Raw genomic sequence first — 26,321 nt, 5'->3', positions numbered from 1 at the left:
TAAAAGAAGTTATTATTTATAGCCCTATCAACGAAAATTCAGTTTTCAATTAAATAAATTAAATTTTCAAAACAATTAAATGTCGGCGAGTGAGTTATTTGATCGGTTAGCTAAATCTATGTTAATTATTGTGATAATATTAGAATCAGGTTTTCATGTAATTGGGATTTAATTATTTACTGTTTAAATAAATAAGACTCTGAAAGATTGATTACGTGACTCTCTTCCAATAGTATTGCGTTAAAAAGGCGCGTAAGCGGTACGCTTTACGGAGTGGAGGTGCCCTGCCACTCTGTAGCCTGCTGGTTGAGCAGTTCAGTACAATCAAGATCTCGGAATGGATAGTTGTCTTCCATTTGTTAAATAGTAATGATGCAATGTTAAAATAGTGATAGCGTTTCGGAACTTCTGTGGGTGACTTATCTGTATAGTCTGGCCATTGTTAGTTACTTGCTGGGACCCAACACGAGCGGAGATGGGGAGCGTTTACATGTAATAAAAGGCCCTTTAACCCAGCTACAAGCGGTTGCCAGCCCGTGATCTTGCTCGTGCTTGACTGCCTGCCCTATGATCGATAACCATGGTTTACATGTGATAGTATCAACGTTGTACTAGGTCAATATAGTAGTTAGAGGGTAGAACTGTATTAGTAAGTTAAACGGCCATTTCGCTAACAATTGATAGTGTTATTTTGTGTATCTGCCATCCTTGACACGTAAAGCTTAGAACCTACCCTGAGGCTACGGCTTCTCCGTTATCAGAAGTGGAATTTAGTCTGCTCCGCCTACATATACACAAAAGAGGTATCCCAAATATCGATTATTATCATAATCGATATTTGATATACCTTAAACTATCAACAAGATCTCAAAGTTACCAATTTTCTACAAATAAATCAAATCAAAAATTAAACTAATGCTGGTCTCAAAGCGTTCGGTCGCAGAATATCAAACAATAATTACCTACAATACCGGCATACTACGCATTAATACGCACATAAGCCGTGATAGCCCAGTGGATATGACCTCTGCCTCCGATTCCGGAGGGTGTGGGTTCTAATACGGTCCGGCATGCACCTCCAACTTTTCAGTTGTGTGCATTTTAAGAAATTAAATATCACGTGTCACAAACGGTGAAGGAAAACATCGTAAGGAAACCTGCATACCAGTGAATTTTCTTAATTCTCTGCGTGTGTGAAGTCTGCCAATCCGCATTTAGCCAGCGTAGTGGACTATTGGCCTAACCCCTCTCATTCTGAGAGGAGACTCGAGCTCAGCAGTGAGCCGAATATGGGTTGATAACGACGCATTAATTACATACAACAAACTTAACCTATGAGGCTACTCAGACGATATTCTGAACAATTAGGTTAATCCAAGCTATCAAATTTTAATACAACAACAAACAACAGCAAGTGTAATATATTTATATCAATATATAATATATAATATCAATTTAATTACGGCTAGGTAACCATCAAGAAAATTACCAACATTCGTAATTAGATTTCAACAAAATATAAATACGACTGATTTTTCGTAATACCTATATACGACTCATAAGCGCTGACACAAGTGACTACGGTTACATTTACGGGTTACTTAGTTATCAAGTTTAATTAGTTTAACTTATTCAATTTTAAGCAAGTAACCAATTTATTAGTACTACTAACTAACTACTAATACTATCCTTCGACCGCAAATAAAAGAAAACAAAAAACGTAATTGATTAACAATTCTCAACAATTATTTACGATTTTCTAACCATAATGCCATCAAATCTAACCTGCAATTATATTTATTTATTGACGCAAATGAACCACGCTCTGCTTACCAGAAATTATGTGTGGGAAAACCTCCGGCTTCCACGCGAATGGATCAGGGGCCCATCAACTGATCAGAGTGGCCAGCCAGGCATTTGTAATACGGCGTTACACCGCGAAACGAAAGCCTTTAAACAATTGGTTAGATAGGCAATGGATACTTACGGTCGAAGTGTTGCGAGTTGACCTTTGGTTGACCCCAGCTGACGGGCGAGCAAGTGTGTAATGTGTCGGTGTAATTCGAGAATTGTGTGTTCTATGTATTCACCCATCTGCAGACCACCTCAAGCCGCTACCAGCTACCACACTACTATGCACTCCATTATCCAGAATAATTTTATCATCCAAATTCATACTCGTTCAAACTCCGTCAAGTATAATAATATATATCAACGCAACAAGAAATGGTCATACGGAAACCAAAAAACCCTAATTTTCCGACATAACTCCACCCGTTTTTCTCCAGCGGACTTCAAAGTAATAGACCACAGACAACTACTAAAACAAGGCGGTCGGCGACTAGGCGCGCGCGCCGACGCAATGTTGCTCGCTCATATTTCAAAGCCTCAATAGCTCAACGGTAAGAGCGGTTGGACTCATCACCGAGGGGTGGTGGTTCGATCTCCGCCCCGTTGGTATATTGTCCTAGAACAGTCTTTCCCGGCTAGTTGGAGGGGAATAGGAATATTGGTCAAATGTAAAAAAAAATGCTCATTAATACTCAGTCAAGTTTAAACAAGGTGTCCCTAATGAACGCTTTGTTGTTGTTGAGATTCTTCAAAGAGTTTTTCCAATATTCTTTTACAATAAACTTATTCTTTAAAATAAATCAAAGAAAAATTATTTTGCCGACGGTAATTGGTTACTTCAAGTCTTGAAATTATCTCATACTTATTTCCAAATTTCATAATATGTATTAGAAGAAAATGTCTTATTACTTTCTAGCGGCGACATGCCTGTGTTGCAGCGGCCGGGCAAAACTCGGGCGGAAAACTTAAAATAGTGAAATATTATTAATAATTATAAAATAAATATATAAAAAAGGTGAAGGTCTTCATTTTATTAAGGTTTTGTTATGAAAAATTTTTGGCTCGCAGATGAAAAAAAATAATTTAATAGTTTACAATTTACCTCATATTCTAACGAATATTTGCAGATTTCACAGTTCACGACCAAAACATTAAAATCAAAACACCTCACACCATGACTGTTGTCATGGCGATGAGAAAACTGTATATTATTAGTATCGTTGAGGTTGGAGATAGGGCGGAACGGTGGGTTGGGTATGGGGTGAGAACAAAAAAAGTTAATGCAAAGAAATGAAGCCGTAACAAGGTCTCGGTCGCAAGTACATAGGGGGAGGTATGGTGAAATTGGCCACGTGGTTGGGAGGGAAAACTGTGGAAAGAGATTAGGGGAAAAAGAAACATGTGACGAAGAGAAACATGTGACTTTAATAATGGAGGTTTGAATGAAAACAAACAAATCTTTAGAAACTGAATTTTCAGAAAGTTTAATTTATTTTCAGGCTCCCTCTGCTCCTCCATATTACCTAACCGAGTCCGTGGCTAACAACGCCGTCGCCAATCAACACGCAAATCGGTTTATGCAGTTCTTGGAAATGGCCCCGAATGTTACACACTTCTATTCTGGTAAGGATATTGCTGGTTACGAATTGGTTTATTAATGTGGATCTTTATATTTATTTCTAATAATTTATTTATTGTGATATAAAATAATAATTAATTAATTAAATACTGTCACTCTATTTGACATTTTTCATTTTATTTTCAGCACTGGTCCCGATACTCGACGGTTTCTATATGCCTGTGCAACCCGCTGAAGAACTGGACTGTAAGTAATTTTACTAACGAAATTTTCATCAATTTTATCCATATACATTTTATTTATCTATATATATTATAAAAAAAAAAAAACTGTTAGTAATAATAACTGTCACTCTATTTGACATTTTTCATTTTATTTTCAGCACTGATCCCGATACTCGACGGTTTCCATATGCCTGTGCAACCCGCTGAAGAACTGGACTGTAAGTAATTTCACTAACGAAATTTTCATCAATTTTATCCATATACATTTTATTTATCTATATATATTATAAAAAAATCTGTTAGTAATAATAACTGTCACTCTATTTGACATTTTTCATTTTATTTTCAGCACTGATCCCGATACTCGACGGTTTCCATATGCCTGTGCAACCCGCTGAAGAACTGGACTGTAAGTAATTTCACTAACGAAATTTTCATCAATTTTATCCATATACATTTTATTTATCTATATATATTATAAAAAAAAAAACTGTTAGTAATAATAACTGTCACTCTATTTGACATTTTTCATTTTATTTTCAGCACTGATCCCGATACTCGACGGTTTCCATATGCCTGTGCAACCCGCTGAAGAACTGGACTGTAAGTAATTTCACTAACGAAATTTTCATCCATTTTATCCATATACATTATATTATTTTATCTATATATATTATAAAAAAAACTGTTAGTAATAATAACTTTTTAAAATTTAGGGTCACATGCACCTTCTTGTGCGTTTCCGGATCCATTCGGTTCCATTGATGACTTCATTATAGAAGACGAGTACGAGGAAGACAGCATCGAAGATATTATTGGCGCTTTGGATAACATTGTAAGCCACTATTTTGTAATGTCTTTTTATATATTTAGTGGATTTGGTTTGGTAATTTAAATAAATAAAGGACTTTTGCTTTTCATCGGACTCTCGGCGTCCTAAAGATTTTGTTCATTATGTCTAAATAGCCTTGGTCCGCGAACAAGGTGTGCTATATATAGAATACAGTAACTTCTAGGTAATATGGCACACCAAGCCGTTTTAATCCTTAACTGTAGTGGTGAAAAATGAAGATGATGTAAAATAAAATAAAAATACAAATAAATTTTTTTACTAAATTTTACTTTGAATTGTTAACAATTATTGTATTAAACAAAATCAAGATAAGTAACTTTTTACATTTCTTCTAAACAGACGATATTTAGAACATGCTTTCGAAAATAATCATTTAAAATAGAAAAACACAATAAAAAATTAAATAAAACTAGTTTCGTGTGTAAAAATTTACTTTTCAAAAGACAAACTAAGAGTAGAATAAGTATTGTCGTGTAGCAACCGGAAGGGGATGTGGATTTTCATCCTCCTCCTAACATTGTAGCCCGCATCTATCTTAGATTTCATCATCACTTACCATGTGATTGAGATTGTAATCAAGGGCTAACTTGTAAAGAATAAAAAAAAGTAACTCCTTCCATAGAAATTTTGAGATCATTAATTAATGATCATGTTTTATGCATAATTTGCACACCGTTTTTGTACAACTCATGCAAATACACAGTGTAGCCGGAGGCGATGAGGCACACGTCGTGATTTTTACACACGTTCAAAAATTCAACATAGTCCAGTGGACCCACGACTATAGTTAAGGATTAAATTTATAGAATACGTCAGTATAGATAGAGATAGAGTATAATATGGATTAAGAGTCGTAGTTAATTACGTGTACGTAATGTCCGGAAATGACAAATCATCGAAAACATATAACTTAGAGCCATCCTACAACTTTTGTGATACATTTCTACGAACTACTCACACATACTGCTATTACGAATTTTTATTTTACATAGTAACCAGTAAAGTAACAGCGATACGTCGCATGCTGCTGCAGTCTGTAGTCGGCTACAAATTTTTACCATTACATACTGGTAGAAACCAGTAGTGCATCGGCGACACGTCACCTGCTACTGCTATCTGCAGTCGGCTACGAACTTTTACTTTACATATAAACCAGTAGTGCCTCGGCGACACGTCACCTGCTACTGCTATCTGCAGTCGGCTACGAACGTTTACTTTATATATAAACCAGTAGTGCCGCGGCGACACGTCAGCTGCTACTGCTATCTGCAGTCGGCTACGAACTTTTACTTTACATATAAACCAGTAGTGCCGCGGCGACACGTCAGCTGCTACTGCTATCTGCAGTCGGTTACGAACTTCTACCTTACATAGAAACCAGTAAAGTAACAGCGATACGTCGCATGCTGTTGCTGTCTGTAGTCAGCTACGAACTTTTACCGTACATACTTGTAGAAACCAGTAGAGTCGCGGCAACGCGTCACCTGCTACTGCTATCTGCAGTCGGCTACGAACTTTTACTTTACATATAAACCAGTAGTGCCTCGGCGACACGTCACCTGCTACTGCTATCTGCAGATGCTTACAAACTTTTACCTTACATAGAAACTAGTAGTGTCGCGGTGACACCTGCTGCTGCTGTTGGTAGTCAACTACGAACATTTACCTTACATAGAAACCAGTAGTATCACTAAAACACAACACGTCACGTGTGCACACGATGCGATGCGGCGTCGCATCGCAAATATTGCGTCGCACCACCGCCGCAACGCATCGTGTGCACATCGTGTGACACTACTGGTTTGTAAGTAAGGTAAAAGTCTGCAGTTGGCTACGAACTTATACATAAACATTTTTCTTTTATTTTTCAGATTCTAGCGCGGCCTCGATCGGAAGTAGAACTTAAAATTGAAGGCTGCCAATTTATTGACGTCGATATATATACATTTGCCGTAACGGTAAGGGTGCCCGAACATAGACTATTGACAATAATCAATTTTATTTACAGTATTAATGATTGGTAGCTAGGTATAGTAAAGCCTTTCTTGATGAATATTGTTTACCAACAAATAAATTAGAAATGAAAGTAGAAACGCATGCCATTTCATAACTTATTTATTTTAAATTATGTGTGGTTTGTTTATAAAATTTTATGTAAAATATATTAACCATAACTTATTGTTCTAAGCTTATTAATGAAATTTATTTTCATTCCTTTAAGAACAAGTTAATTATAATTATTATTAGGTGTGAAATGACTAGTGATTTATACCCTCATTTCTAATTTGTTTGTTGTTATACAATACTCATCAAGAAAGGCTGTAGTATAGTTACTATAAATAACCCATTTAATAAGCTTTTCGGCAACTTTTTTAAGTGTCGCGGAAATAGGTACATTAACACACTGATGTTTATTTGAAACTATAAGCTGATGATTTTTGAAAAAAAAAAACAAGTTTTTAATATATTATTTATATTCATTATTAGTTATTTTTTTTAATTTAGTAATTAAACAATTAATTAAAAAAATAAAAAGAAGATATCTTCCTGTCTGCGTATATATATATTTACGAGACTAGCGGACGCCACCGAATTCATCCGTCCGACCTTCTTAATCCGGTCCTGTCGCAGAATCTGTTCTTAGCGGATGTCTCTGTAAGTTCATATCCTTAAGAACTTGCAAAAGTTCATGATTAATTACCTACCTTCATAATAATTAATCGTATAATGCGAGCAAGTATTGCTGGTGGATTACAGAAAGTGCCTAATTTATTTTAAATTTAATAAGTTCATATTGTAAGAGCCCCCGCTCACTTACAACTTTTAGTTGGCTGACTAAATCGGCCGAGTATAGGACAGGTATAGCGATATATGACAGCCAGCACATCTGTCCAACTAAATCGTCTAACTAAAAAATTGGACACCGATCGTACAGAGTCGTGATTCACTTTCGATTAAAGGTAGTGGCACCAAAAGATGAACGTTTTCGTCAACTTTGTATGCACGTAAAACAAATATTTCATGACAAAGACGTTTGTGGAGTTTAATATAATTATGATTCCATATAAAATTATGATTTGACCAAATTAAATGAAAATGTCCTAGTTCCCGATAAGTAATAAAAAAGTAATTTTGGAATTTACCCTAATTATGAACGTTTTGTTATACTAGGGTATAACATAACATAACAACCCTATACATTAAATTGTTAGTGCAACTTTAGGGTTATAAGAACACTATATATATATATATATATATATATATATATATATATAATATATATATATATATATAGTTGCACTAATAATTTTATCTATATACCAATTTATAAATTGCATTATCCTATGTTTATTAGGTAACCGAAAAAGCTAAAGCTAAAAAAAGTAAAAATTTTGTTGTTATCTGTTTACAAGTTAAAAAATAATACTTAAATTGTAGCATTTTTGACGGTCTCCGTGGTGCAGTGCTACCTGCGGTGGATTTACAAGACGGAGGTCCTGGGTTTGATCCCCGGCTATGGGAAGTTTCGGCCGTAGCTAGTCACCTTAACGGCAAAGAAGTACCGCCAAATTATTTAGCGTCCCTGTACGATGTCGCGTAGCCATGCCTATGTGTGCCTATGTCAAAAATGCTCCAAGATTAAATTAATGTCTATACCACAATCGGTTCAGAGCCGTGAAATGGTAACAGACAAACAAAATTCACACGGACGAAGTCGCGGTCATCAGCTAGTTTATTCCAATATACTTCTGCGTTCAGTTAATATAACAAAAATCATAAGTACCATTAGTTCAACGAAAAAAATCTTTGGATATTCCTTAGTTCAGATTTGAGTATTTTATGCATATGTACAGTGAAAACATTGCTGTGTGGGTAAAAATATAGCACACGCGAAAGTATTGTACTTAATTTTATTTTCGGGATTCTAGCACAAACGTTTATCTATTAGGGTCTGTTCACTTTAGTTGCCACAATCCTATACAAATTAAAAAGTTGTCCAACTAAATTGTAAGCATTTACAATTAAGATGTCCGATAGTCCATTATATTTCACTGACCGCGGATGACATCTTGAGTATGTAACTCAGAGCAATTAAATAAGGATTTGTATGGCACCCATATTCAACAACAGTAGATCTTTGAGGGGGGCGAGGTGCGTTAAATCGATTGATCTAGTCGATTTGTCGTCCCTATTAGTGATACCAATATTTGATTACAGTAACAATCTGACGTTGGTTAATATTGTATGTCCACCTATTAAATATTTATTGTTTTTCAGAACGACGCAGCCTTTATGTCGGATGATTCGTCAGACGAAGATCAAAGCACACCTGATTGCAGCTCCGATGAGGAATCTTCTTAAACTAAAGAATAGATCTTTAGTTTAAGAAGAATGAATTTTTAACTACCTAAAATGCCAAATTAAATAAGTCGTTAAATAAGTAATTTATTGCCAGCACAATAGATATGATATTAGATTACTTCAAACGGATAAGGGCCTGTATTAATAGACATTACTCAACTTAGGGGCACATACACATGAGTACCTACACTGTCGATTTCCTCATAATGTAATGAACATCACAATAATTTGATCTTTAATGGCTTGAACTTCAAGATCGATATTGACGTACTTCTATAAATACGGTCCGTAGATCCTTTTAATATAAAAATATATAGTTTTATGTTAGTTTAGTTTTTATTAATGTATTTTTAAGCCGAAATTTGCAGCAACTGACTTAATGGATTTTCTATTTACCTATATGTGAGGAGTTAAATTGATTATTTTTATAGAAAAAAATACGTCTACACAGAAATATCTACCTATTTAACACATTAAATGATTAGGAGTATGATATTTGAATATTTAAGACATTTTTTTGACATCGAAATGGGATATATTTTTTGGTAATTATGTTTCGACAGGATATTAAAATTTCGTTTAATTTAAAATTTAAACTTTTAGTAATACCTTATAAAATAAAAATATCTACTAAAGAAAATAATACTATACTAATAATTTAATAATACTATTAGGTATAGCCCATTTCATAATAATATTATACTGAAGTATTAGGCTTTTATAAGTATTAATTGTCATTAACCTGCGACAGTTAAGGTTTTCAAAAGTTTCGTCTAATTTTCTATATTTTATTAAAACTATTTGTCATACGTGCAGTAAAATAATTTTCAGTGTAACATTATTTACTTGCATATGATCATTTCCATAAAAATACTTTTTTATACTAAAATTAATTAATAAAATTGTTAGAATTAGGTAATAATTAATAATATAATAAAAACTAGGTAAAGTATAGTACCCAATATAGGTTTAAAATGATAAAATACTGTAGTTGCCTAAAATACAATCCAAATACGTTATGAGTCCTCCATCTAATCATATCAAAAATTCAAGTTTCCCCGTTGTTAGCTTGTTGTGCAAATTTACCTGTAATTTGTGTTAATGATCCATCATTTCATTAATCATATTTTTTTATTTCTTTTAAATTGGAAATTAATATAACGTAAGAGCTGTGAACATATATCTAAAGCTACGCACCAGAGAGTGAGATGAAGCTCAAATCTTTACTCAAGTGTTATTTATGTCACCTTAATATAAATTTATTTCGGTTAATTTCAACTTTTTACAATAATCTATAGGAATGTATCACTTAAAGTGTAATTTAAAGTTAAACATAATTGAAAACGTAGATTTAAGTAGGTACTATACCTTAGGTTAAGGACGCCCAGTTCGTGCTTTTTCAAAAACCTTTCTTCCTTCACTAAAGAATTTTTCGAATATTCGGAATATAATATTGACACCATCCTTGCTGATTTATAGCAAAAAAAAATTAAAAAATCATTTAAAAAGAAAAAAAAATATATAAAAAAAAGAAAAACCAAAAAAAATATAAAATTCAAAAAATACCAAAAAATATGGCAGCTTAGGTAGTTATAAGTTAATTATTAAGATACTTTATGGTAATGTATGTTTACACAGGATGGTGAAGGAATAGTCCACGAGTAAATCCTATTTTATTTGTTCAAATGTATAAGTTTTAAAAATAAATTATATTTAGTTATTCAATTAGTGGTAAATGTATATTTATGACGAATTCCGACCGTCCGTAACTTTTGCCTCTATTTTAATTATACTTTGACTCATAAATCCTTCCAAGACCTAAGGCTTATGTAAAGATACACCTATATATCTAGAACTAAGCTAGTTGATAATACTTAAACGGAGTATTTTATGTTTAATTTACAAAGTATATAATATGTAAGTATATGTAATACGATAAGTGATTTATAAAAATATTTAAATAAATAAATAGGTATACCTACTAAAAATAAAATCAAAAATTGAGCTACCTATTTAATATATATAAAAAAAAAAACATAAAAATATCGACTGATTTGGTGCATAATTTGAGAGAGTTAATTCAAGGCTTATACATTTTATTGATGTTTAGACAATCGATAAAATGTAATTAACATAGATATATGCGGATCCGTGGGTTTAAAAGAACAAAACAAAAAAAACATTGAGATATGTATTACTTACCTAATACCTGAAAAACATTAAAACACTGTTTATCATCTCATAAAAAAGGGCGGTTGATATCGCAAACAATGCATTCTGAAAATGTAATTAAATAGGTTATTAGTTAATAAATTACAGTAGTTGAAGTACTATAATTAGCTCAAGATAAGGGTCTGACTGAAAAAAAAAATAAGGGTCTGACTGTTATATCTTTAAAACAGGTTGTTACTTACGAAAGAATTTGAACGAAGACTGTTTTTTTTTATTAATTACATAATATTACCGTTGCGGCAAAGATATATTTTATTTTTAATGGAGTTAACAATTGTATTATTGGAGAGGTAGAAAATTATTAATATCTACAAAAGTTTTAAAATCAATTTTCTTTTTGGTCAATTATTATATAATATATATATAGATATTGAATAGAATATATATATATATATAGATATTGGTGGGAAGAGAGAAAGGTCTTTATTATTCTTGGTATGTATAGATACCATTAGGCTAAATTCACACGGCAGTGTACTTATTGCACGGTTTATTGTGGTGTTCTATTAAACGTTGAAACGGTGTACGTTTTTTGCCGTAACTAACCACGTGTGAGCACTACTTTGTTCATATAAACCACTATTTGTTCGTTAAAACGTTTACTGTTAAAAATTGCACAACAATGCCGCGTGAATCAAGCCTTAGGTGGAAGGATCTGCTCGGATCCGCCTGGGTCAGTACCACCCTCCCGATTAAGCTTATTGTGCCAAATTAGATGTCTCTGAACATCATGCAACAATAAAGGGAGAGCCAGTTTTCTTCATTATTTATAATTTTATTTTATATTTTTTAATATTAATCTTCTCAGAGACCTTCAGTTTTAACTGCATAGTTTATAGTAATAGAAAAAACTGTGCAGCTCTCAGTTTTGCCTACACACAGACAATTTAATTGAACATCGACTATACAGATACAACTGGAGGCCCGCTTATGACTCTGGCTTTAATTAATTTCAGCCAACGTTTCAACAAGTATGAATTTATATATTTTGTTTTAACTTATTATTTTGTTTTATTTTATAAAGTATTTGTGTAAAGGTTTTTAATGCTATTAATTTTATTAGATATTTTACTGTTATTGAACATTTTTTATGTTTCTCTATCCTTTCTTCAGCTTTACTGTCGTAGTATAATTGATGTCGTGTTGATCGATGTTATCGATGTCGTGTTTAGAATAAGTTTTGGATTATGGGTTCTGTTTACTCCCTAAAATGATTTCTAAAATTCTACTAAATAATTTGTTGATCCTAAACATAATATAAATATACTATAATAAAATAGCATAATTTAACAATTATTATTTAATAGAAAATTTAAATATCTGCCGCATTTTCCAAAATAAATCTAGGTAATCATGCGCTCGGGGGAACCCCTTAGGGAACAAAATTCAAAATTAAATATAAAATAGCGAATTCAAAGTTATAATTTATAAAAAGTACTGTTTAAACTAAAATGATAACCATAATAAAACAAAATAACTAAATGTTACCAGTACAAAGACAGACGTCCGCCAGTAATATTATTTATTTGAATGCTTAATTGCTTTACTTTATAGTGCCATCAATACTATACCCCATAAACTCTGTACTGTATGAGTTTTACTATGCGTTATTATTAATGTAATAATACTGATGGCGGTATCCGATGTTTGCTTACGTAGATTATCTAAATCTTTACGAAGTTATTATAATTTTATACTTTTTCTGTCTTACTATCTGGAAACTGTTAATAATGATTTTATATTACTCATAAACTGCACAAACAGTAAAACCAAGCTGTTATTATAAGCAACATTTATTTTTCAACTACTTATCTACGTTAGTTGCGCTAAGTAATATCATAAGCTCGACAGATGGCGTTGTTACCAATTATTTGAAACTAGAACTTATGAGTATAACCCCTTGACAGATTTGCAAATTTTAAGACTTTCATAAACGTATAGATGAACTTTGTTTCTCTAAAATTTAAGAAGTTGGTCTAATATTTTAGAAGCTTTTCTCGATAGACATGTCTGAGAATTAATGTCAGGTTCTAATAATTCGCTAAAAAAAGTAGGAAGACTTGTTATCGGTTAATCATCTACGTAAATAGATTTGGGTTTCATTTTTTGGAATTCCAAATGAGTACAAGAATTCAAAAACAAAATACTTCTAATATTTTTGATAATTAACTACTTCTATTGAATCCAATATATCCTTGGCAGTGCAGTAGGAATTTTTTTACACAGAACAATGTATATTTACATGATCAATTAAAACAAAAATTACTATACAAATACTCATAAAAATGTTTATTTACGATATATTTTAATAAAGTACTGTTAATGACTTTCTTTAATCTTATTATTGTAAATTAAAAATAAAAATGGCTGAGAGTCTCAATAAGACATTTAGAAAAAAAACAGAGATGTTACAGATGTTTAGAGTACGGCCATATTTCAATAGGATGCCCTGGACAAGACCGTAGCCAAAAATGCTATAACTGCGGAACCGAAGGTCATAAATCTAAAGACTGCAAGGAAGCTACCACATGCGTTATATGCTCGGACAATAGCCAGGCCAAAACAAACCATGGGAACAAACACAACGCTCTTAAATGAAAGTACTGCACAAGCTGTCGCAGGAATAGGAAGGAAGGTCAGCGTGAAGAAATGCCAAGCGGTTCGGCGCTGACCACGGAGCGAGGGGGAGTTTTTTTTTAGTCCGTGCAAGTCGGACATGCCCTGCCGACTAGCCGGCAGAAGTCCGGAGGGATTTTTTTCCTCCCCGAGAAAAAAAAAAAAAAAAAAATGTAAATTAAACAGTAAATTTTTGATGAACAATAAATATGGATCATAACATTTTGTACTTCTTTCTTAAAAGTTTCAAGATATTATTTTATTTTCAATATAAATTAATTATTATTCTACCCATAATCCAATAGATGTATGTCACTTCTATTTTAAGGCTAAATGTTTAGAATATAAGGTTATATATATGATTTTCTTCGAATTATTGCTAATTTAAATTTTGTTAACAATAAGGTAGATATCAATATAATTCTGTTTTTTTTTTTGTTTACTTAAGGGTCTGACTATATCCTTTCCTAAAATAAGGATCTTTTGGGTCACTATTTTTCTTTCCAATCATTGTGTTGAAATAAAGTCTAAGTATATTTTTCCCCAAGGTCAGTTAAATTCTGATGGGTCTATTTTCATGTGGCATTGTGCATGAAAATTGTTCCATTATTTTTTAAGTGGAAAACTCAAACTAATAACAGAAATTCAGACAAAAAATCTAAAGCCATTTCTTATTTTGTATCTGTTGTTTTGTGCTTTGAATATGTGATATCATATTCTTAACACATCTTATATAAAGTAAAGTAAAATATAGTGGTGTACAAGGGATGTTCATTAAGTAGTGAGAATGATATAGGTATACTTCTTGGTAAGAAAAATATAAATACTGGCAAGCATAGTTCAGATATATGTTTATATAATATTAGGGACTTTTATCTCTTTCTGCGGCTGAGGAAGCATCTCAGAGGTCAGAAATTTAATAATGCTGCAATGCACTACTGTATACGGTTTTTAAGGGATCAGGACGAAGTCTTTTTTCGAAAACGAATTTTATGTTTATTAAAAAGATACGCCAATTGTATACTCCTAAAAGATAACTACATCTTAGTCATTCTCACTACTTTAATGAACACCGTAGTATAACACTAAATTAAATATTAAGTACAGATGTGACATTATTACGATTTTATTGTATTGTAATAGAGATTAATTATTTTAATATCACAAATGAATACCTGATGGTATTTTAACAATAAAAATAAATACGATATAATTGTTATTAATTATGAGTATGACAATCTATTTTTGGGTTTGAGTATGACAAATTATTATTTTATAAATCTATCTATTTTTCTCTAATTAAATGTTTAAATGTGATGCATATGGTTTTTTTTTTATCTCCAACATTTGATTCTCATGTTCGTCTTAATTTGTCCAGTAAACCACAGACGTTCATTTACTCCTTCGTTTCATATTGACGAGTAGTTGATCTTCAGATAGTGGCCAGTGTCAAACCATGGAACTGGAAGGTGCCCATAGGAACTCTTTTATAGAACGACGTAACACCATCGAGTTTAACTCAAACTCATGTTAAATCAATTACTTGGTTATTTTAGTACCAATAATCTTTTACATACTAAGCAGTTTAGTTTTCCTAGGGGACGCTCAACAGCCGACGCAAGTGTTGAGTTAATCAAAAAAACGGGACATATTAACTACATTAGATCAGACGTAACAAAAATTACTAAACTCAATACCTGTTCTTGGGTGCAATTGATCGAATTGATTGAAAAATCGTACTAAAATCTAATCTCCTTAATATCCTTGTGATTATTAAATAATTTATTTTGATAAGGATTGAAGTTTAATAGTACATATAACGACGTAAACCTAAGTATATAAAATTAATGCAGCTGCTATATCTGCTAAAATATAGAAGATATATATAGATAGATATAGATGGTGTTCATGTGTGTTCTACACAATGGATAAGGCAGCGCATGCGAATAAGTCTGTTTATAATGAATTTCGGTCCGACCTGTATGACAAAAACTATGATAACTCTGCTAATATATACAATACCTATATAAAATATAGCCTATAGCACTCCTCGCTAACGTAGCATTCTACTGCTGAAAGAATTTTGAAATCGGATCGGTAGTTCCGAAGATTACCCCATTTAAAGAATGTTACAAACTTACAAACTTACAAACTTTACCTCTTTATAATATTAGTATAGATATAGATTTAATCAAAATATTATATAAATCAGATACATTTAGTTAAGTCTGGCGCAACTTATGTTGTTTCGTTGAGATCGGTCGTATAGAAAAAAAGTTATGCGATAAAAACTGAATTCCACGTACCTACTAGTTGTAAGGCATTTGGGAGAAGTATTTTTTTTTTACTAAAACACCGTGTATTATAGCCACATAGCCACGTTAGGGTCTTAAGGTGCTGGAATGGCGACCCCTTACTAGAGTGCAGTGCAGTGTCGGTCGAACCCTTACTATAAGTGGAACGAGGACATCAAGCGGGATGCAGGGAGCCGCTAAAATCTAAAGTCCTTCATGTTTTAAGTAACATTTGTAAAAATTGGTAGGTATGTGTAGGTACTTAACTACCAGAAAAATACTAAAATTAATGTAATCCAATATTTTTCATAAATCTACCCTTAAAGGTTTAAAAGGGGATTGAAGTTTTTATTTAATATTAATTGTTCATGTTTTAAGTAAAATTTTTGAAAACTTATTTATTATATTATAAAAAACACACGAAAATAGACGGGGGTAAAATAATATGTCAACAAAATATAGTGAAAATTTTGAAAACTTCTTAGACACCTGTACGCTTTCTCGACGTACTACCAACTCCACATTCTCATCCCCTGTTCGCCTCCCACTGCCACCTGCTAGGTGCGCTCCCACTCCCTGACATGCGCATTTTAGCTCAGAAATCTTGATTCGCCCGGGCTAGACCTAGACATTGATCGCTTTGTTTCGTTCCTAGGCTCACGTGTAGTACGTTTTAATTTAATATATTTAAATTTTCAATAGTGCATAAAGCTAGGAGTGTTATTATGTGACCCTCCAACCATAATAATCCTCAAATATAAAATTATTTGGCTTAAAACGTGATTAAGGAATTTCATCTTGGAACTATCGGGAAACCGTAAGTATCGATTTTAAGCCGCCCAGTAGTGTACATTTATAAAAAAAACATCTAGTGGTTGTAATGGCACGCACGCACATATTTGTCTGTGATTCAACTTTTATCAAATTTTTGTATTTTTCATAAATGAATTCAGGGATATGGTAGGGGTGGGGTAGGGGTAGGATAGGAGTAGGGTAAGGTAAGGGTAGGGTAGAATAGGGTAGGGGTAGGGTGGGGGTAGGATAGGGGCAGGGTAGGGGTAGGGGTAGGGGTAGGGTAGTGTAGTGTATTTCTTAAGGTAGCATTCAGTTTTTGGCGACCGCGACCCGCGACCGCGACCTACGACCGCGACCGAGTCGTAAGACCCATTGCTTAGTATGAATTTACATGGAGCACTAAACAAATACCGAGACCGCGTTGCGCGACCGGAATTTATTTAGTGTTCAATATAAATTCATGCTAAGCAGTGGTTCGTACGACCCAGTCTCAGGTCGCGGTCGCGGGTCGCGGTCGCCAAGAACCGAATGCTACCTGTTCCGGCAAATTTCAGATTTCGAAAATAGAAATGGCGTCAAAGCAAAATGCTATAGAAGTTAAGACCGAAGAGCAAATTACAATGGGTGAGCAAAATATCAATGAACAAAACACCCGAGACACGTTTGAGAAAAATAATACCGAAGGTAATAATACTGCACCAGATCAAGAAATCGAAGGCGACCTAAATATTACTGAAGAGCGAGACATTATGGATGAGAATAATATAGCAGGAGAGGAAAATACCATAGACGAATTTGATGACAGTGCGTCAGAGCCTGATCCTCCTGATCAATCATCAATGACATATCAAGAGTGTGACGAACTTGAAAGTCCCAAAAAGGCACAGAATTGGCCAATGCACGAGCGCTGTGTGCATGGAGAAATCAATGAGGTATGTACTCATATGATTGGGGTAAATTATTACAAAAATAATGACATGATTATTGTTACCAAATCTAAATAAATTTAATTTATTTAAGAATTTATTTCTTTAATTTAAACAATATGCATATACAGACTGACGATAGTTGTATATTATAAAATATGTTTGCAGATCTGTGTTCCCTTGGACAGAAACGATGTTTACTTTCGCATAGCACAACCGTACGAACTACGGCCGCTTAGCAAATACTTTTTCCGTAAGTAAACTTGAATTAAGTAATATAATATCTTATATTTAATAATCATATTTTATCGCTCATATTCTTTTTAATATTTCGCAGGTGAATGGTCCGAGGTGGCACATCTTTTTATGCCGCCGATTGAAGCGTTGTCGCCTTTCGGTTTGCCATTTCCCAAAGGAGGTTAAAGCACGTTACCAAAATCAATCACATACCACTACTACCGTTAAACATTTTTGTGAAGAAATTAAAATGTTACATAAAACTTTCTTACTATAAATAAACTGGATGTGTTCTTGTACTTAATTACTTACATTGTTATGTCAAAAATAAAGTAAATGAAAAATACGTTTATGTGAAATTTTTGTTGAATGTTTTGAAACAAGGTTGATCATCAAACATAAATCATATTAATTTATTTTCATTTTAAAAAATAGATAATAATTTTATTGATATAATAATAATTATTAATACATTCTTGTTTTGTAGGGTGGTATGTGACATACATAAATGAATAAATAACCACTGATATTCATAAGTGTATATCAGACAGGATTTTATAAATCGTGAAATTACTTAAAATCCTAACTGTGTTCTTGAGAATCTTTTAAAATCCATTATGGGCTCAAATAATTTATATTTCATGAAATAATCAAACACTATTACTATTATGATTATACAAATATCAGTAATTCTGTAAGTTGTAATCCACTAATTGTATGTGTAAGCGCACAAAGATATACTGCAATTACTAGCGATTTTTGGCTATATGTTACTATAAATGTTTAGAACAATATCAGCTGTAGTCAAGATAGATGAGACATCTGAAACATTTTAAGACATTTACGTATATACGTGTAAGCATATTAGTAACTTATATGTTATATTTATCTAGCTGTTAACGAAAGTACTTAATAAGTAATCACTATTATTAAATGAAATAATAAAGAAAGAATGGCAAAATTAATGTTTTATTTCACCAAAGTTGCTGAATCTAGCCACTGTACATAACTTAAGCGTGTTAAAATTTTGAGCGACAAATTTTTGAAGTGAAAGCTAATTCTTTGTATTTGGGAAAAGTAAAAAATGTTAAACTCGCGTCAGGTTCACGTGACCATGGCGCGTATTCTGTTTTGTTTACTCGTCGACGAACTTTTCGCCAACAACAATTATTAATTTTTCGTATTTGAGCTTTATAATTATAAGATGCCAAAATTAATGTTATTAGCAAAATAGAAACGAACTTATTAAACATTTAAATAATTTCGAATCAAAATTGTTCGTTTCTTGCTTTAGCAACCATAGACCAGTATCAGTTTTAGAGATTGCCAATTATGATGCTAAAAACGATGACAGCGTCGTTGAACGTGTCTTCTGTCTTGCGTTATAGTCTAATATTATGGGGTAATTCTGTAGACATAATACGAGCTTTCAGAGCTCAAAAAAGCTGCCTTTGTGCTGTTTGTGGAGCTGATTTTATTGATAACTGCAAACCACTCTCAAAAAAATTAAAATATTGCCATTGCCCGCAATTTATATTTCGAGCTGTGCATATTTGTGAAAAAGAATATTACCCTATTTCCTGAGAAAAAAGGTTGTCGTAAAAGAAATAAAATTGAGATACCTGTACAGAAACTCTTTAAAAAAAATGTGTACTGCATAAATGTGTAAAAACGTATAATCTTCTGTCAGAAAAAACAAAAGAAATGCCATTACAGAGTTTCAAAAACATATTTTTAATACCTTCAGCCAAAATAGTATTTACGAATTAAATGACTTTTTTAAATTAAAATCAATTTGACTTATTTATTATATTTGACATAAACTTTATTTAAATATTTTATTATATTCATTACTTAATACTTAAATAATTAAATAATTCTTAATTATTTAATTATTGGTATAGTTGTGGTAATTTTCCTGTTTGTCACTTTATTTTCAATCAAATCAACATGTAACATATATTAATAATTTGAACATTTGTATTGTATTACTTGATTTAAAAATTTACACGCCTAATTTGTGGCAAAACATGTTTGGACCATTAATTGTGAATTGTATTCATTGTATCTGTCATAACCCATGTTTTAGCAAATAAATTATTATTATAAGAAAATAGTCAAAGAGAGGCAGAAATGGGCGAACATCAAAAGAAGAACATGAAGAATACTTTTTCTTTTACATGACTGTGGCTGAGAATTAGGGTACTCGTAGTATTGTTAGCTGAGAGGTCTTTTGAAGAAAATATTAATTAAAATTAATAATTAAGTATATTGAACCACATAAGATGTAAAATAATATCAGTAACACTGATCAATAGGTTTAAAAACCTGAAAAAAAAACAACAAAGCACTAGACTTGAGAATATGAGATAATTCCTGGAGTTAGGAGTTTTTTATTGTACATTTCCACCTATTGTAGAATATTTTTTCATAAATCTTAAAATTGTATAACTTTTAAAAACAATAATTTACACAAGCTGACCTCTAGTTTTTTGACAATATTTTTAGGTTAGAATTAAAGAGTTTTTGACATATTATATTGGGGTGTAAGGGGGAGGCCAGTACCAGTCAGTCTCCCCAACTGCCAACCTCACCTGCACGTGGTGCACCCTGCAGATGGACCGACGAATGGTGGTATATCCATTACCACAGGCTAGATTAATAAATCCCTCAGGCCGGTGTCGGGCAGCAGCGACACCGGTGTGACTAATCTAGCTCTGCGCTGACCAACCCGCATGCCCAGCGTGGTCAGTACTGGGCAAAACTTTGTGATGGACCATAAAAACACAACACAGCCCCTAGTCCCCGGCAGCCCCGCTATTCCTAGCTGTGGCAGCGGTTACGGTAACGGCGGGGCAAGGTAACCGGCGGTAACGGTAAAGGCCGACTTCATTTTGTCTACCACACGGTATATATTTGACGATGTTTCCGTGATCAACAGGATGAAAACCGGCGGCGATCACCGAATGGTTAGAGGCACGTTGAATGTAAACGTTTTCAACTTTCAACTTTCAACTGGAACTGCAGAAACGCTTTGATTGCCTAGCAAATTGCGATACTGTGGACGATCTCAACAACAGGTTTGTGGAAACTGTCCATACGGTTGGATCTAAGTTTTATAAGACCCACCGTATAAAAAGAACCAAAAATATTTAAGCTCATGGAAGAGAGGCAAGAAATGAGAATACAGTCTTCCGCACATGCGTCAAAATACCGAAGAATTAATAGACAGATCTCTAAGTCGCAAAGCAGCGACTTGCGAATCTTCAATACCGAGCGTATTAAAAATGCGATTGAAAATAATCGAGGCTCAAAAGTTTTCGCTCTTGCGAAAACTGTCTGTTGGACAGAGGCAGCTGACGTTTGAAGACCGAGCACGGTAATCTGATTTCTTCAAAGCCCGAGATATTAAGTGAGGTCGAGAAGTTCTACGAACATACATGACTACTCAACAGCCTGTTGTCAATTTGGTCAAAGATCCGAGAGCCAAGTTGACCCGACACTATTCGACACCGAAGGTATCCCGGCCGTCAGCCTATACGAGATTAGTACGGCTCTCAAACAATTAAAGAACAATAAGGCGCCAGGTGAAGACGGAATCACAGCAGAACTTCTGAAAGCGGGAGGAAAACCGATACTTAAAGTCCTTCAGCGATCTTTCAATTCCGTCATTCACGAGGGCACGACGCCCGAGGCGTGGCACAAGAGCGTGGTGGTTCTGTTCTTCAAAAAAGGTGACAACAACTTGGTGAAGACCCACCTCGTTGTAGAGCCATGTTTACAAATGTACACGAAAGTCATTACGAATCGTCTCGCTAATAGGTTTGACGACTCCCAGCCTCCCGTACAAGCCGGATTCCGAAAAGGCTTTAGTACCATAGACTACATCCATACGCTGCGGCAAGTTATACAGAAGACTCAGGAGTATAACCATCCACTTTGCTTAGCGTTTGTGGACTATGAGAAAGCCTTCGATTCGGTGGAAACCTGGGCTGTGCTAAGGTCATTGCAGAGATTATTTTTTAAAAGATAATTGCATCTTAGTAATTTTAACTACTTAATGAACATTAAACATCGTAATATTTAAATAAAGTTTTTGGCTGGTGGTTCGGCCTTGGCTAGTTACCCTAGCGTCACAGACGTACCGCCAAGCGATTTAGCGTACCGATACGATGGCGTGTAGAAACAGAACGGGGTGTGCTCCTCCTAACACGTTAAGCAAGTTAGCCCTCTGCCATCTTAGACTGCATCATCACTTACCATCAGGTGAGATTGTAGTCAAGGGCTAACTTGTAAAGAATAATAAAAGTTCTTAAAAAGAGCAACAGTTGTCAAGAGATAGAGTTTTATACATAATCAGACTCTATCCGTAGAATTTGCATTTGCTTGATTAGTGAGTGTGAGATTTACATATAAAAGTGCTTTTAAAGTGAGTGTAACAATCACACCATATTTTGAATTTTAATATATACTCAGAGGCACAATTATCCGTCCACTTTAATATGACGCGCGAGTACATTAAAGTGGGCGGATAAATGTGCCTCTGAGTAAAGGTCAAATTCACCCCATCCCTCAGGTGGGCTACAGACATGCGCACATAAGCTAGGTCTCGATTCGCCCGGGCTAAATCTAGACATTGATACATTGATCGCTTTGCTTTGATTCTGCATTGACGTGTACTGAGTAATATTTCAAATAATACATACAGAAGTGCCATTGTGTGAATAATTTTGAATATCCGTGTGTGGCGTCGCAATATTTACAATTCAAAGTTGTTGGAACTGATCTAATCACCAACAAACTCTTTTGTATCCTGCTATCGGAATATAAAGACGTGAACGTGAGTATTGATTTTTAATTTGCCTTCATGTATTATGTAATAGTTGTGAAATAAAATACAAGGTATGCCCGAGCCAAGTTGGGACAAGCGTATTTACTAACAAAACGTTTCCTTTGCGTCAATCGACATGTAGGTAGGTACTCGTGTTACTTACCAGGAACTGTGTATCGCTTGGGAACGGTGAAGATTCTAGAGTTAGCAAATTTTTTCATTGTGTACACGATTGACGATCGCTTTTTTCAATAAGCATTAAGTCCACGATCGCTGTACAGTTAACACGTGAAATAAGTAAGATATTTTGTTTATTTTAGTTTTTTCTTATATATATATTTTGTTTATGGCGTCATTTGGTATATACACGTAATATCAGAATTGTGATAGTGAAATTGGTTTAGGTTTTTTTGGCACTATAATATTTTATGGTGTACAATTACACCGACCTACTAAGTCACTGTAAAGGTTGTCACTAGGTACTCATACTTAGGTACACAAATTATATCATGGCGAATAACTTCATTTTGTTTCTCATTGCAATTTTTTTAATAACTATAAGTATATATCGTTGTGTTTATTTCAGCCGTCAATATGGTGGCTGAGGATTGTATAGAAGAGAGAGATATTGTGGAGGATCTGAATGTCGTGGAAGCGCAAGCTCCCGAGGTAGTGCAAGACTCCGATGATTCGCCTGATGATGAAGATGATAGCCTCTCTGATCCTGAACCTCCGGACACAGAAAGTAGCCAAGAGGAAGACGATGACGATATCGTTAGTTCTGATTCGGAGGTCGATAATGCGGCGTCGAACTGGCCATTGCACGAACGCTGCGTGCACGGAGAGATTAATAATGTAAGTAAATTGCCTTTAAAGTTCCTGTTTATTACCGCCGCTGAGTTATTTGTTTTTCAGAATTTGGCTGGACACGCGACCGCGTGTAGTTATACAAATAGCATATAGATTCTAGGCTATCTAGGTTATCTGCGCAGATTTCATGCACATCTACGTAATTGCGCAGAAGTGCGACAAATTGTTCAAGACTGCGCAGGTGCGTCAATAGATGCAACAGTTTAGCAAACATACAGTTCTGTCTACAACATATACAGAAATTTAAGCAAATGGTAAGCACTTTTATTGAAAGCATACCAAAATAAAAGTGTAACGCGATGCGAATTAGCATTAAATAGAACTGTGATATAACTTAGCACCATATATCGTTTTATAGCCATGATAATACAAAATAAACTTTTCATTTTTGAATCTTGAAACGAAAGTGTTTGAAGATACAGCTATCAACACTCACTTATTAACAATTAAATTTAAACTCGATTATTTTTTTTGGGAAATCAAATAATTTTATTTAGTACTTTTTAGTGGGATATATTATATGATGCACGCATTGCACGCATTCTGTTTTAGAATAAACATATTATTTATTGAAAAAGTGAAATAATGTGAACGCGCATTGCGAATCTTGAAAATGAACTTTTGAAATTTTGATTTAATTATTTGCGAATCGTTAAAAGACCCCGCTGATTTTGACTGTGCGACTTCATTTTTGGATGTTTTGTTTATGAGTGCTTATTGCTTGCCTAATACATATTTATAGAAATGTACAGAGTATATTTTTTAAATGATTAGATTATAGTTTTAGATGTATCAATTTATTAATTTAATTTTTCTGAATAGTTTGAAATTTAAAAATCATTTTTACTTAACTTTGCAGACAAATAGTTATAAAAATGTATACTTCTTCAGAGCAGACTTCTTAATTGTTTTATTATTTATTATTGCTGCGATCTACATGACAATCTAGGTATCTTTAATTTGCTTACAGATTTCTGTCCCTTTGGACAGGAGTGAGGTTTACTGTCGCTTCAATGAACCCTACCATGAACTAGAATCGTTGAGCAAATATCATTACCGTAAGTATTTTTCCGTATGTTCCGTACAGTATCATAGTATATACCGCAAGTAATATAGTCCTTGGGCACAGGAAAAGAATATTTATTATAATAATATTTATAATAATTTATTCATGACTATACAGCTCAAATTTAGTGTGATATCACACCGATAACAAATATCCCTCCTAAAAATTGTCTGACAAGGGAGCACTAACTTACGGCCAACCTGCCCTGCCCTACCCCTGCCTTACCCCTGCCCTACTCCTGCCCAATGCCAATCCTACCCCTACCCTAAAAAAACCATCGTCGTACTTCAAGAAATATTCTAAAAAAAGAATTAGCCAAATCCGTTCAGCCGTTCTCGAGCTTTGCGCTTATCAACACATATAACGATTAATTTTTATATTTTAGATGGTAAAATATTAGATGGTAAAATATTTTTATTGTACGTTCATATTTTACAGGGGAGTGGTCCGAGGTTGAACATATCTTCATGCCGGTTATAGAATTCGCTGAAGAAATGTTTGGTGACGACTGTAAGTAGCCAATTTTAATTACAACTTTTATATTTTATTAACTCTTTTCAGGTTATAAAAATGTCGTTTTAGAACTTTGAAAACAAATTCAATATTGTTACACAACTTACCAAAATCATCACATTTGGATAAAACATGAAAGAGGACTTAGTGCTTAATACGAATATATATTTCAAACGAGTTAAAATACATTTATTTATTACCTAAATCTAAATTCTTCTTTTCGTTTCAGGGTCTCCATGTTCCAGCCCCTGCCCTTTATGCATGGATTCATAAGCGCACAAAGGAAACAAAATGCTACAACATCTAATATGTTGTTTTAAATTTCAATAAATTCATTTTCTTATTTTCTTTCTTTCTTTTTATTCTTTTTATTATTTCAATGTGCTATAATGTTGAACTAAACATTATATTATTGTAATTTTCGTTATAATATTAAGATTTTTGGTTGTAAAAAGTCAGACCTCCATTATTTTATAAAAGCTGAAATTTTCTCAGTCCGTTCTATTTACTATTTAGGTATGTAAGGAGTTAGGAAATTGGTGGCTTTGGTTGGTTAATAAAGTAAAAAATAATTTTACACCCTCAATTCGTGAAAGCGTAAAGTTTATTTTTAGACGTTGTCTTCAGGAATCCTACAAAAAATCAAGTTTCTAGTTGCCGGACAGGGAGAAAAATTTTAACAGTATTTTCATACTTTAAATATGGAACTAGAATTGTAACTATTAGAACATATTTCTGTTTCGATAGTGTGTTGCGGACATATCTATTCATGGGGACAGTAAAAATTTCCTGGCCAAACTATTATTATCTATCATTAATTATTTAGGTATTGAGGCAACCTACTTGCAATGTATTTTTAACGTACTAAAATTAATATAAATCACTTTTCATCCATTAAACAGATGGATGAATGTCGTTTCTAATAAGGACTTTAGGCGGTGGAGTAGAACTAAGTAATCAGTATCTTCTAAATAGTAACATTTGCCGGCCTCCGTGGCGCAGTGGTATGCGCGGTGTATTTACAAAACGGAGGTCCTGGGTTCTATCACCGGCTGGGCACATTGAGATTTAC

At 33.5% G+C, this 26,321-nt stretch overlaps 4 protein-coding genes across 4 annotated transcripts in view; all 4 read left to right on the top strand.

Moving 5' to 3' along the window:
• LOC128198025 (uncharacterized) overlaps positions 1 to 3,880 on the top strand; it is a 9,001-nt gene extending 5,121 nt beyond the window's left edge. Inside the window, exons 3-5 of the mRNA XM_052890744.1 lie at positions 3,351 to 3,474; positions 3,617 to 3,676; positions 3,813 to 3,880. Of these exons, the coding sequence (XP_052746704.1) occupies positions 3,351 to 3,474; positions 3,617 to 3,676; positions 3,813 to 3,880 (252 nt within the window). The remainder of the gene's footprint in view (positions 1 to 3,350; positions 3,475 to 3,616; positions 3,677 to 3,812) is intronic.
• Positions 3,881 to 4,008: 128 nt separating this feature from the next.
• LOC112048126 (uncharacterized) lies at positions 4,009 to 9,427 on the top strand. The gene is made up of 5 exons (XM_052890560.1): positions 4,009 to 4,063; positions 4,198 to 4,257; positions 4,371 to 4,489; positions 6,379 to 6,465; positions 8,786 to 9,427. The coding sequence occupies exons 1-5, from the start codon at positions 4,033 to 4,035 to the stop codon at positions 8,867 to 8,869; spliced, it is 381 nt and encodes a 126-aa protein (XP_052746520.1). The 5' UTR covers positions 4,009 to 4,032; the 3' UTR covers positions 8,870 to 9,427.
• A 7,213-nt stretch (positions 9,428 to 16,640) lies between these two features.
• On the top strand, positions 16,641 to 18,922 carry LOC112048552 (uncharacterized). The gene is made up of 4 exons (XM_024086123.2): positions 16,641 to 16,828; positions 17,361 to 17,738; positions 17,901 to 17,985; positions 18,070 to 18,922. The coding sequence occupies exons 2-4, from the start codon at positions 17,376 to 17,378 to the stop codon at positions 18,153 to 18,155; spliced, it is 534 nt and encodes a 177-aa protein (XP_023941891.1). The 5' UTR covers positions 16,641 to 16,828; positions 17,361 to 17,375; the 3' UTR covers positions 18,156 to 18,922.
• A 3,684-nt stretch (positions 18,923 to 22,606) lies between these two features.
• Positions 22,607 to 25,597, top strand: LOC112048561 (uncharacterized). Its single transcript, XM_024086146.2, has 5 exons — positions 22,607 to 22,809; positions 23,387 to 23,655; positions 24,641 to 24,728; positions 25,175 to 25,246; positions 25,479 to 25,597. The coding sequence occupies exons 2-5, from the start codon at positions 23,395 to 23,397 to the stop codon at positions 25,520 to 25,522; spliced, it is 465 nt and encodes a 154-aa protein (XP_023941914.1). The 5' UTR covers positions 22,607 to 22,809; positions 23,387 to 23,394; the 3' UTR covers positions 25,523 to 25,597.
• The last annotated feature ends 724 nt before the right edge of the window (positions 25,598 to 26,321 follow it).

The sequence above is a fragment of the Bicyclus anynana genome, chromosome Z, assembly GCF_947172395.1.
Source record: "Bicyclus anynana chromosome Z, ilBicAnyn1.1, whole genome shotgun sequence".
In the NCBI taxonomy this organism is placed as follows: Eukaryota; Metazoa; Arthropoda; class Insecta; order Lepidoptera; family Nymphalidae; genus Bicyclus; species Bicyclus anynana.
This window is presented reverse-complemented; position numbering and strand designations above follow the sequence as displayed.

What these genes read in the sequence shown, in the direction of transcription:
- LOC112048126 (XM_052890560.1), top strand. Translation starts at nt 4,033, where the DNA reads ATGCCTGTGCAACCCGCTGAAGAACTGGACT. An exon ending in ACCCGCTGAAGAACTGGACT is followed by an intron (nt 4,064 to 4,197) that starts GTAAGTAATTTC and finishes TTTTATTTTCAG; the next exon opens with CACTGATCCCGATACTCGAC. An exon ending in TATATACATTTGCCGTAACG is followed by an intron (nt 6,466 to 8,785) that starts GTAAGGGTGCCC and finishes ATTGTTTTTCAG; the next exon opens with AACGACGCAGCCTTTATGTC.
- LOC112048552 (XM_024086123.2), top strand. Translation starts at nt 17,376, where the DNA reads ATGGCGTCAAAGCAAAATGCTATAGAAGTTAAGACCGAAGAGCAAATT. An exon ending in TGCATGGAGAAATCAATGAG is followed by an intron (nt 17,739 to 17,900) that starts GTATGTACTCAT and finishes ATATGTTTGCAG; the next exon opens with ATCTGTGTTCCCTTGGACAG. An exon ending in GCTTAGCAAATACTTTTTCC is followed by an intron (nt 17,986 to 18,069) that starts GTAAGTAAACTT and finishes AATATTTCGCAG; the next exon opens with GTGAATGGTCCGAGGTGGCA.
- LOC112048561 (XM_024086146.2), top strand. Translation starts at nt 23,395, where the DNA reads ATGGTGGCTGAGGATTGTATAGAAGAGAGAGATATTGTGGAGGATCTG. An exon ending in GTTGAGCAAATATCATTACC is followed by an intron (nt 24,729 to 25,174) that starts GTAAGTATTTTT and finishes CATATTTTACAG; the next exon opens with GGGAGTGGTCCGAGGTTGAA. An exon ending in AGAAATGTTTGGTGACGACT is followed by an intron (nt 25,247 to 25,478) that starts GTAAGTAGCCAA and finishes TTTTCGTTTCAG; the next exon opens with GGTCTCCATGTTCCAGCCCC.